The sequence below is a fragment of the Muscardinus avellanarius genome (assembly GCF_963383645.1).
Source record: "Muscardinus avellanarius genome assembly, chromosome: 8".
NCBI classification, from domain to species: Eukaryota; Metazoa; Chordata; class Mammalia; order Rodentia; family Gliridae; genus Muscardinus; species Muscardinus avellanarius.
Window position 1 is genome coordinate 64,831,366 of NC_137794.1, and position 12,918 is coordinate 64,844,283.

Genomic DNA, 12,918 nt, shown 5'->3' on the forward strand with positions numbered 1-12,918 from the left:
TGCAATCTTCCTGACTCAGCCTCTCAAGTACTGGTATTACAGGTGTGCACAACCATGCCAGGCTTTATGTTCTTATAAAAACATCAGGCATTGGATTTAGGGCCCATCCTAATCCAATAGGATTTCAGTTTAATCAGTCACATCATTACTAGGCTCCACTTCCAAATGAGGTCGCATTCCGAGGTCCTGGGTAGCCATATGTTTGGGGACATTATTCAACCCATTGTTGTGTCTTTCAGTTATTGCATTGTCACAGCTATCCACCCTCTCTTTCCCCTCCTGGGCCCTCTCTTCTCGCTGCCTCACTGACTTTGGCAGTCCTCTGTTGACCTCAGGCACGCCCGCCTCACCTTGACCCACACAGCCCAGTAGAGGATCCTTGCAGTTGCTCCTTCTACGGTCTCCTTCACGTGGACACACAGGCTTGAAGAAACCACATTTGATGGGTCATAGGAGGAACTCTAGATGGACAAGGAAATCCTATAGAGGAGCAAACAAGACAACCTAAGTAAGGGGATGGGAGGGGGGAAGAAGGAAACTCTCTAAAGCACACAATGTACTTAAACATATCGAAGTCAACCACTAAGCCAAGCACGGGAAGGAGGGATGGGGTGGGAATTGGATAGGGGGTAAATGGGTGATGTGTACATGTGTGTCCACACACATTTTTTACCTCAATATGATGATGAATATAATGCACCAATAAAAATAAAATAAAAAAAACACATTTGAGGCTGAGACAGGAGGATTGCACAGGTTTGAAGCCAGCCTCAATTACTTAGTGAGGCTCTCTGTTTAGTGAGATCTGTTTCCAAATAAAATATATAAAATAGGTCTGGGGGTATAGCCCAGAGGTAGAATGCTCCTGGGCTCCATCCCCAGTACCACAAGAAAAAAAAAAAAAAAAAAAGAAAAACACATTTGCTGGGCGTGGTAATGCACACCTGTAATCCCAGTACTTGGGAGGCTGAGACAGGAGGATCACAGGTTCAACAACAACCTCAGCGCCAGGCGTGGTGGCGCAGGCTTGTAATCCCAGCATTCGGGAGATCTGAGACTAGAGGATCGCAGTTTGCAGACAGCCTCAGCTACTTAGTGAGGCCCTCCCCAACTTAGTGAGACCATGTTTCAGAATGAAGAATAAAAAAATAGGGCAGGGGTATAGCCTGGATGTCAAATGCCCCTGGGTTCTACCCCCAGACCCACTAAAAAAAAAAAAAGAAAAAAGAAAAAAGAAAAGAAAAACCTCAACAAGTAGTGAGACTCTCATCAACCTCACTACTAATGAGAAAAAAGGTTCCCAGCTCCCCCAGTCCCTGCTTGCAGATCTGCCCTTAGTTTTAGGATCGACTCCCTCCTTCATGAGGAAATTAAGCTACGAAACTCCAAGCAACTGAACGGACTGCTCCTCACCCCGTGTGTGTGTGTGTGTGTGTGTGTGTGTGTGTGTGTGTGTGTGAGAGAGAGAGAGAGAGAGAGAGAGAGAGAGAGAGAGAGAGAGAGAGAGAGAGAGAGATACTGGGAACCCAAGGGCATTCTACATCTGAGCTACACCCCGTGTGTGATACGGGGAACCCGAGGGTATTCTACATCTGAGCTACACCCCCAACCCTATTTCATTTTTTTTCTTTTGAAATGGGGTCCCACTCACTTGCTGAGGATCTCCCTAAATTGCTGAGGGAGGCTGGCAGTGAACCTGCGCTCCTCCTGTCTCGGCTTCCCGTGGACTAGGATTACAGGCATGCGCCACCAGCCTGGTTCTCCCCTTCCCTTTTTACCTACACTTATACTAACCTCATCTATCTCCCACATCACAGGCTGAGCTGTCCCTTTTTGTAGGCCAACCCTGCATCTTCCAGGAGTTTGCTCCTTCAGCCCACATTCATGCTCAGGTCAGTCCAGTCTTAAAACAATTCCTCCTCTGACCCTCTTCCTTCTACCGAGGCCCTTCTCTCTGCGTAAACCAGGCTGCTGGGATCGCAGCCTCTCTTCCCACCCGCTCTGCATCTGCCTGCTCTGGGCATCCGAGGCCCCACAGGGCCTGGCCTCCCTCCTTCCTCTTCCCCTCTGCTCTGTCCGTCCACTCCAAGGTACCTGTCCTGTTTGGCCACCATTGTATTTTTTCATGCCAGATTGGAGCAGGGTGAGGGCACAGCTTCTGACCTTCCACGTCCTAGAGATTCTATAAATACCTGTGCTGTGCTTGAAGACTATCGAGCCAGTTTGTGCTGGGCCGTGTTGCAGTCCCCTAGCCCCGGCTAGGGTGCAGGGGGACGCTGGGTGCCGCTGGGTGCCTGAAGTCAGCCTCGAGGGCCGAGAGAGGCAGAAGCCAAGGGTCTCCTCCCTGTGGCTGGGGCTGTGCTGTCCCAGCTTTGAGCAGCAGTGGGTGGCGGTTTGGGTGGGCACGGGGCGGGGGTGAAAGGGCAATTCTCTCAATGGCACCAATAGTTTCCTTGCCTCCCCTCTGGCCTGAGTCTTGTAGGGACAAGAAGGCACGTGAATCTGTATCACGCTTTGGCTTTAGGGAGCCCTTCTTTGCCAGCCCATTCCCTCGCCTACACCTCCACGGCATAGTCCTGGGACGGCTTCTTGCCACCACCACATCTGAGCCTCTTAGTTGCTCCCTGGAACAAGAGTAGAGCCGGGTGCTGAACACATCGTACGCCAGCCCCAAGAACCTGAGCAGCCCCCAAAAGCAGCGTGCTTTGTCTCCGGCGCATCTCGTCCTCCCACCACCCAGTCAGGAAGGGGCTCTTTTCCCCACTTTACAATGAGAAACAGACTACAAGAGGTTAAATAACTTGCCCAAAGTCATACTCCTGGCAAGTGGCAGAACATTTCCCCAAGCACTGGCCTGGGTGATGCAAAAACCCACCTGCCTGGGTGTGTTAGCCAGCCTCTCATCACTGCCACAAAATACCCACAAAAACAACTTCTGGGTTTTTTGTTTTGTTTTGTTTTGGTGTTTTTGCGGGGGGGAATGAACCCAGTGGCAGTCTACCTCTAAGCTACACATTCTACCTCTAAGCTATCCCTTTTTATTTATTTATTTTTATTTTAATTTTAATTTTTTAATTTTAATTTTTTATTTTTTTAATTGGTGTACTGTATTCATACATCATAGTGGGATACAAACTTCTGTAGACATACATGCACACATCGCCCAGTCAGCCCCCACCCGATCCCCACCCGATTCTCTCCCCATCCCTCCCTCCCATGCTTGGCTTAGTGGTTGACATCTAGTATTATAGCAATTTATCCTAAATTAAAAATGATAATCTCACATAACAGTTTCATTTGTCTGATACCAAGCTTTTGATGACTTAAAGATAACATTTCAATATTTCTTTTTACTTTCTTTCTTACCAGAGAATATTTTTTTCTATTTTTTTTAGGTGAAACTATCATATATTTATATATTTATTTTTCAGAAAAAAAATCTATCCTAATATGGAATATGGACTCTAGATACCCAAAATGATCTTGAAAAAGAACAAAGCTAGAAGATATATATTTTCTGATTTCAAACCATATAAAGCTACAATAATTGAAACAGTGTAGTACTATTCTAAAGGCAGATATATAAACCATTGGAGTTAAATAAAAGCCTAGAGCTAAATTCTTCCCTATATTGTCAAGTTATTTTTGACAAGGTTTCCATGAACATTTGGTGGTGGAAATAATAATCTTTTAACTAAATATTGTTGAAAAATAATAATTACATGGAAAAGAATAAAGTTGGACCCTTACCTAATCCCATATACAAATATTAACTCAAAGTAGATAAAAGACCTAAATATAAATCTTAAGACTATAAACTTTTAGGAGAAAATCTGGGTCATAAAACCTCACAACATTGAAATTGGCAGTGATTTCTTGGTTATGATTTCAATGGCACAGGCAACAGAAGAGTATACAAACTCCCTAAAAAATAAAAAAACATATTGTATATCCAAAGACAATGTAAACAGAGTTAACAGTTACTAATAGAATGGGATAAAATATTTCCAAATGCTATATCTGAAGGTATATTAATATTCCAACTAGAAATCCTAAAAATTAACAACAATAAAGGCAAACAATACCCTTTAGAGATAGGTAAAAGACTAACATAAGTAATGAATCTCCACAGATAACCAATTTTAGTTGACTGTTGGATGGAAACTCTTGTTTCTCTGGTTCTGGTGTGTGTTACCTATTTCTTCTTTGTAGTTAATCTCTTTGAGTATTTTCTCTAGTGCTGGTTTTGAAGACATAAATTCCTTCAGTTTCTGTTTGTCATGGAAGCTTCTTATTTCTCCATCTAATTTGATAGAAAGTTTTTCTGGGTAGGACATTTTTGGCTGGAAGTTGTTTTCTTTCAGAGTTTGGAATATGTTACTCCAAGCCCTTCTGGCTCTCATGACTTGGTTTGGGAAGTCTGGAGTGATTCTAATTGGTTTGCCTCTGAATGTCACTTGGCCCTTTGTTTTTGTTGCCTTTAAGATTCTCTGCTTGGCTTCCACATTGGTCATTTTGACAATTATGTGGCATGGGGATCCTCTTCTCTGATCCTGTCTAAAGGGAGTTCTATAAGTTTCCTGGACCTCTGTATCGACCTCTTGCTCTATGTTTGGAAAATTTTCTGCTATTACTTCCTTGAAGAGATTGTTGATCCCTTTGGTTTCACTTTCTTTTCCCTCCTCTATTCCAATTATTCTTAGGTTAGCTCTGTTAAAATGGGCCCATATTTCTTCAATATCAGATTCCTGCTGTCGGATATTTTTTCCTAGATTAGAAACTATGCGTTCATTTTTGGAATGATCATCTTCTAGGAGCAAGATTCTGTTCTCCATGTGTTCTAATCGGTTGTTTGTGCTTTGAATTGAGGCCTTTACTTCATTAATTGCATCCTTTATCTCTTTTTGGCTCTCTCTGAGTTCTTTTCGAAGCACATCTATTATTTCTACAGTTATTTTCCTGATTTGATCTTCTAGAAATCTCTGATTTTCTGTTTTATTGGGTTCTGATGTTGTGGGGTTGTGGGCATTCATTGCTCCAGTATTATTCCTTTTTCCCATGATTTCGGAAGTTTGTGCCTTCTCTGGGTTCTTCCCTTGGGTCACTATGACTTCACTTAAGGTGCTCTGGATCTTGAGTTAGTAGTATCTCAGACCCCACTACTCCTTTACTGAGTTGTATCACAGAGTCTCCGACCCAGAGAGTTGATAGAGGCTGCTTTAGACTGTGTGGGGTGCCAGGTTGCACGTTCTCCTATGGTGTGATATCACTGCCACCGCCACTCCCCCACTGGGTCAAGTCCCAGGGAGTACAGTACTGGGATTTCTCCTCTGTGGCCCGCAATTTGACTCACTACTCTTGAGTACGCAGATGTAGCTGTACTGGATTCGGTGAATTCTCTGCTGCTGCCGCCGGTGGCAATATGGCGCCGTTGCTACGCCCTCGGCCGTGAGGCTGGTGTATTTCTTCTTGGTTTTGATTTCCACTCTGAATCCCTGCGGCGTGTGCTGAGCTCAGCCACTGGGAGCTTTAGATTTTACCTGCGGCGAGAAATCCCGCCTGGCTGTTCCGCAGTGGCTCACCTCGGCTTGCTGTAGCCGTCTGGTGAAGTCGCCGCTGCCTCCGGCAGTATGGCGCTGCTGCCGCGTCCTCGGGCGTGAGGCCGGTTATCTCCTCTGTGGCTCTGAGCTCTGTTCTCAGTTCGCTTTCTCTCTGGAGCCTGGTGATTTTTTGTTTCTCTGGTGATGGTGTTTTCTGGCTATGAAAGGCGCTGATTTTGTGGTAATGGATATTGGTTGTTAGCGGGGCTCTTAAGCCCCGCTTTTCTCGGTCGCCATCTTCCCCCCTTTATATATATATATATATATATATATATATATATATATATTTTTTTTTTTTTTTTTTTTTTTTTTTTTTACGATACTAGGGATGGAATCCAGGGACATTTTACCTCCAAGCTACACCCCCAGCCCTATTTTTTATTCTTTATTTTGAAACAGAGTCTCACTGAATTGCAAAGGGCCTCACTAAGTAGATGAGGCTGTCTTCGAACTGTGGTCCTCCTGTCTCGGCCTCCCAAGTACTGGGATTACAAGCGTGCGCTGTGCACCACCACGCCTGGCTATTTGTATTTTATTTTGAAACAGCCTCTCTAAGTTGTGGAGGATCTTGCTAATTTGCTGAGGCTGTCCTAGAACCCGCAATCCTCCTGTGTCAGCTTCCCAATACTGAGACTACAGTTGTGTGCCATCACCCTCAACTCCTAAATTATTTTTATTGGGAGCCAGGCATAGTTGTACATGTTCAGAATCCCAATATTCCTGTGAGACAGGAAGATCACAGTTTCAAGGCCACCCTCAACAACTTAGTGAGACCCTGTATTTGCTAGGTGTAAACAGCCTCCACGACCTGATTCTCTTCCTGTTCAGCTTTCCCAGTAGCTTTCACCAAATAAATGAGGGATGTAAGAGGAGAAATGACTGCCAGGCATGGTGATGCACACCTGTAATCTCAGTAATTGGGAGGCTAAGAAAGGAGGATCACAGGTTCAAGGCCAGCCTCAGCAAATTAGATAGGAAGCCCTTAGCAACTTAGCAACGCCTTCAGCAATATAGTGAGACCCTGTTTCAAAATAAAAAATAAAGCCAGGCGTGGTGGCACACGCTTATAATCCCAGCACTTGGGAGGCTGAGACAGGAGGATTGCACAGGTTCAAATCCAGCCTCGGCTACTTAGTGAGGCTCTCAGCAACTTAGTGAGACCCTGTTTCCAAATAAAGTATATAAAAAAAAATAGGTCTGGGAGTATAGCCCGGAGGTAGAAAGCCTCTGGGTTCCACCCCTAGTACCACACACACAAAATAATAATAATAATAATAATAATAATAATAATAATAATAATAATAAATAAAAATTAAAAGGGTAGCTAGGCATAATGGTACATGCTTGTAATCCCCGCACTTGGGAGGCTGAGACAGGAGGATCGCACAGGTTCGAAGCCAGCCTCTGCTACTTAGTGAGGCTCTCAGCAACTTAGTGAGACCCTGTTTCCAAATAAATTATAAAATAGGGCTGAATCGGGCGTGGTAGCGCACGCTTGTAATCCCCGCGCTTGGGAAGCTGAGACAGGAGAATCGCCTCAGCTACTTAGTGAGGCTCTCGGAATATAGTGAGTCCCTGTTTCAAATAAAGTCTAAAAAATAGGTCTGGGAGTATTGCCCGGAGGTAGAAAGCCCCTGGGTTCCACCCCCAGTACCGCAAAAAAAAAAAAAAAAAAAAAAAAAAATAGGGCTGGGGTATAACCCGGAGGTAGAAAGTCCCTGGGTTCCCCCCCCACCACCACAGTACCACACACACAAAAAATTAATGTAGCTATATTTTAGACTTTGAGATTTTGAATTACAAAATGCAAGTCAAAGTACTTTCTCCTAGCTGGTCTTGGTGGCGAATGCCTGTAATTCCAGTTGGAGGCTAAGACAGGAGGATCTCAGCAAATAGTGAACTCTCATCAATCTAGTGAGGCCCTGTTTCAAAATAAAAATAAAATAGGGCTTAGGGTATGGCTCAGAGATAGAATGCTCCTAAGTTCAGTCCCCAGTGTCACAAAAGAAAAAAGAGGGGAAGCTGGAGGCATAGTTCGGAGATGCAGTGTCCCTGGTTTGAGCGTCTTATACCCCCTTCCAAAAAGGAGTGGTAAAAAGGGGGTGACAGATTCAAGCTCTTACAAGATCCGCTCCAGCTTAACTAAGGCCCAGTGTTGGAGCTATGTTCTATTTTTGTGTCACCAGTGCCTGTAAATACTTGCTGAGTGAAGGCATGCATTTTTGCTTCTGATCAAAATTCACAAGCACATGTATTTGCCTTGGTGGGGAAAGACACCGCCGCAGCAGCTGGCACCTGTCTCCATCCTCATCCTGCTTCTCCTCCCGCTGTTACGTCATCGAAATGTCCTGACAACGAGGCACACCTCGATAGCGAGGCCAATAAAGTTGGTTGTCAAAAGACTTGCAGATGGTTTTCACAACCTTCGTAAAGAAAGTTTTTGCCAGGTGTGGTGAGGTACACCTGTAATCCCAGTACTTGGGAGGCTGAGACAGCATTTTTCTAGGTTGGAGGCCAGCCTCAGCAATGTAGCAAGACTCAATTTCAAAAAGAAGGGTGGGGCGGGGGGAGGATGTGTGCCTTGGATCAATTTCCTAGTACCAAAAAAAAAAAAAAAAAAAAAAAAAAAAGCCGGGAGTGGTGGTGCATGCTTGTTATCCCAGCATTTGGGAGGCTGACAGCCTCAGCTACTTAGTGAGGCCCTCAGCAACTCAGTGAGACCCTGTTTCAAAATAAAGAATAAAAAGCCAGGCGTGGTGGCACACACTTGTAATCCCAGTGCTTGGGAGGCTGAGACAGGAGGATTGCACAGGTTCGAAGCCAGCCTCAGCTACTTAGTGAAGCTCTCAGCAACTTAGTGAGACCCTATTTCCAAATAAAATATAAAATGGGTCTGGGAGTATAGCCTGGAAGTAGAAAGTCTCTGGGTTCCACCCCCAATACCACAAAAAATAAAAATAAAAAGAAAGAAAGAAAGAAAGAAAAAATTGGGCAGGGGATGTAGCTCGGAGGTCATATGCCTCTGGGTTCCATCCCCAGAAACGCAAAAAAAAAAAAAAAAAAGAAAGAATGAAAGAAAAAGGAAAAGGAGCTGGGCATCTGGGCATGGCACACTCTTGTAATCCCAGCATTTGGGAGGCTGAGACAGGAGGATCATAGTTCAAGGACAGCCTCAGCTACTTAGTGAAGCCCTTTGTAACTCAGTGAGACCCTGTTTCAAAATAAAGAATAAAGCCGGGCGTGGTGGCGCACGCTTGTAATCCCTGCGCTTGGGAGGCAGAGACAGGAGGATCTCACAGGTTCGAAGCCAGCCGCGCATGCTGGCTTAGGAGACCCTGTTTCCAAATTAAAAAAATGTAAAAATAGGTCTGGGAGTGTAGCCCGGAGGTAGAAGGGCTTCCAGGAACCCCAGTACCACTAAAAACAAACAAACAAACAAAAAAAAGAATAAAAAATGGGACTGAGGGTGTAGCTCGGAGGTAGAATGCCAGTGGGTTCCATCTCCAGTACCGGAAAAAAAAAAAAAAAGAAAGAAAGAAAAAGGAAGTTTATGTGGCTGGGATGTAGCTCAGAAGTCGGGCCCTTGAGCATCATGTGTGAGGCCCCAGATTGGTGGTGGTGGGGGGGAGGGTGTATCATGAAGACTTAATGTGATGATTCAATTAAAATAGGAAACAATCCTAGCTAGGCAAGGTGGTTCATTCCTCTAATTTCAGTACTTGGGAGGCTGAGACAGGAGGATCACAGGTTGCAGAACAGCCTCAGCAACTGATGGGGGCCCTCCACAATTTAGTGAGATGTTATTTCAAATTAAAAATAGTAAAATAGGAAGCCAGACACAATGGTACATGCTTGTAATCCCGGTATTTGGGAGGCTGAGAGAGGAGGATCGCAAGTTTGAAGTCAGACTCCACAATTTAGGGAGGTGCTCCTCAACTTAGTGAGACCCTGTGTCCAAATAAATAAAATTGGGTTGTGTACCAGTATTGGGAAGAGATTTCAAAATGTATTCATGTACCAGTATTGGGAAGAGATTTCAAAATGTATTCATGTACCAGTATTGGGAAAGATTTCCAATTTTAAAATATATCTTTGGTAGTGAAGACAGCCAGGAACTGTGGGGAGAGGGTGGCAGACTATGCCACAGATAATTAGCAAAGGAATAGAAGAAGCCTAGGGCCTTTTTACATTTCTGAAGAGAGGCAGACTTCCTCAAGGATGTGAGGAAATCCCAGATTCCGGGATAAGCAACTTAACACATTTTGGAGTGTAACAAAGGGTGTTGGGGTCTGTGCCAGAGACAGAGCTGCGCCCCTGCCCCAAAGGGGGCGGATCTGGTTGGGTCAGAGACAGAGCAGGATACCTGGGTTAGAGATGGGGCAGGATATCTACATCTCAGAGGACCTGCCACAGATCTGGTCGGGCTGCCTATAAGAATACTCTGCATCCAGGGATTTTTGGTGATTTCCTTTGAAGCACCCCCTCATGTTGGCTGTAACTGTCTTCTGTATTTCTATCTTTTTAATAAACTTTTTAAATCTTCAGCGAGTCCAGGCTATTGCATATTTATCCTTAGCTCAGGACAAGAACCACGCTTTTTTGTGTGTTTTTGTGTTTTTTTGGGGGAATTAATTCCCAGGGATCTAACAAAGGTCCCTGGGGACAGTTTCCCCTAGATGGTAACCCTCACCCCCAAACCGTAACATTTTCTCTCAAAACCGTAACAGGTTGAGGGTGTAGTTCAGAGGTAGAATGCCCCTGGTTTCCAGTACTGAAAAAAAAAAAAAAATCAACGCTGGGCGTGGTGGCGCACGCTTGTAATCCCTGCGCTTGGGAGGCGGAGACAGGAGGATCGCGCGGGTTCGAAGCCAGCCGTTGTGGCTTAGGAGACCCTGTTTCCAAAAATAAAATAGGTCTGGGAGTGTAGCCCGGAGGTAGAAGAGCTTCCAGGAACCCCAGTACCACCAAAAAAAAAAAAAAAAAAAAAAAATCAAACAAATAACAAAAACAGGGAAAAAAACAGTAAAAATTCTTTATTAAAAGGAAAGTGGAAAACCAGAATTTAGGCAGGAAAGGAAAAGGGCTTTATGTTTTTGTGGGGCATCTTATCTGTCCTCAGGGTTATTTTCAAGGTAATTCTCTGAATTTTTTTGTTTATTCTGGTACTGGGGATTGAACCCAAGGACATTTTACCTCCAAGCTATACCTCAAGCCCTTTTTAATTTCCATTTTGAAACAGGGTCCCACCAAGTTGCTGATGGCAACTCTAAGTTCCTGAGGCTGGTCTCAAACCTTGGATCCTCCTGTCTCAGCCTCCCAAGTACTTGGGATAACAGGTGTGGGCTACCATATTTGACTCTGAAAAAAACTTTTTTTTTTTTTTTTTGTACTGGGGATGGAACCTAGTTGCCTTCTACCTCCACATTACAACCCCGACCTATTTTATATTTTATTTGGAAACAGGGTCTCACTAAGTTGTCGAGAGCCTCACTAAGTAATTGAGGCTGGCTTCGAACCTCCATGAGCCTCCTGTCTCAGCCTCTCAAATACTGGGATTACAAGCATGCGCCACCACGCCCAGCTGACTGAAATTTTTTTAAATTTGGAAGTTGCTGGGTGTGGTAGTGCATGTTTGTAATCCCAGTACTTGGGAGGCTGAGACAGGAGGATGGCAGATTCATGGGCAGCCTCAGTTATTTAGTGACCCCCTCTGCAACTTAGTGAATCCCTGTTTCAAATTAAAATTAAAGAATATAAAATAGGGCTGGGGGGTGCAGCTCAGAGGTAGAATGTCCCTGGGTTCAACCCCCAGTACCGCAATAAATAAATAAATAAATAAATAAATAATTGAAAGGTACTAATAATTAGATTTTTTTTTTTTTTTTTTTTACAAAAAGAGAGAAGGGTTAAAAAGCACTTATGGGGGCTAAAGGTGTAGCTCAGCAGTGGAACACATGCTTAATATGTGTGAAGCCCCTGGATTCTTTTGTGTGTGTGTGTGTTACTGGGGATGCAACCCAAGGAGCATTCTACCTCTAAGCTCCACCCGCAGCCCTATATTTTATTCTTTATTTTGAAACAGGATCTCACTGAATTGCAAAGGGCCTCACTAAGTAGCTGAGGCTGTCCGCGAACCGCGATCGATCCTCCTGTCTCAGCCTCCCAAATGCTGGGATTACAAGCGTGTGCCACCACGCCCTGCTTGCAAAGGTATTTCAAGTGTGGGACTAGTGATACCAGCTTAATGTGTTTTTAGTAATATCCGAGTGCCATTCATTTTCTGATACTGCCTGTCAGTCTCTCTGAGCACCAAATACATATCAGTTTAGCTGCTTTCCACAGTTGTTTTCTAGGTTTCTTGGCTTGTTGCCTTCACGATTTCTAATCTATCAAGGAAAGCCTAAAGAGCTTTTTGTCATATTTAAAATGATTTTACAACAGTAGTTACAGGAATGATAAAATTTGTATCATGGTTCAATTACCAAACTCTTCATAGAGTTGGCTGGTTTCCAGAGAGGGCAGAGTGAGGCGCAGACACAGTTTTTCCTGTCCAGAGATCCTGTGTCAGCAGCTAACCTGAGCCAAGAGGCAGCAGCCTGGGGCTTGTGGTCAGGCTGAGTATTGCCTCTGGGCATCAGTAAAAAGTGTTGCTCCACGGGAAGAAAGCAACAGGTCAAAATCACAGAGCCTTTCCTTGGTATGTATGTATGTATGTATATGTATGTAAAGAGTTATAAAGAAAAGCAAATTTTGACAATCTCATGGAAACTCATAATAACAAACTAGGGACATAAACTTTTTTTTTTTTTTTTTTTCGGTACTGGGGAGGGAACCCAGGGGCATTCTACTTCTGATCTACACTCCCAGCCTTATTTTTTATTCTTTATTTTGAAACAGGGTCTCACTGAGTTGCAAAGAGCCTCACTAAGTAGTAGCTGAGACTGTCCTTGAACCCCGATCCTCCTGTCTCAGCCTCCCAAATTCCGGGATTACAAGCGTGGGCCACCACGCCCGGCTGGACATAAACTTTTCTATATTCTCTAACTCCTTCAGTCTCTTGCATGTAGTCATCCATTCGACATCTGTGCATTGAGCAGACACAGAACTATGTCCCAAAGATTTGAGGAGGAATGAGTCTCTGTTCTGGATTTTGAGTAGCTCCTACTACACGGCCAAGTGGTACCTTATCTGTGAAAGTGACTTGTAATGGGACCAAGCTACAACGTGTTGATCATTCTTCCAGTACTTAATATGGTAGCTGGCATGGAACAGGTGCTCAAAATTGACAGTTGAACGAATAAGGAGTGGGAAACAAAAG

General features: G+C 44.2%; 1 protein-coding gene across 1 annotated transcript in view; it reads left to right on the top strand.

Moving 5' to 3' along the window:
- Positions 1-7,849: 7,849 nt before the first annotated feature.
- Positions 7,850-12,918, top strand: part of SLC16A10 (solute carrier family 16 member 10) — a gene marked incomplete at both ends in the record, with an annotated part of 147,860 nt that continues 142,791 nt past the window's right edge. The window contains 1 exon segment of the mRNA XM_080700100.1: positions 7,850-8,052. Coding sequence (XP_080556226.1) covers positions 7,850-8,052 — 203 coding nt within the window.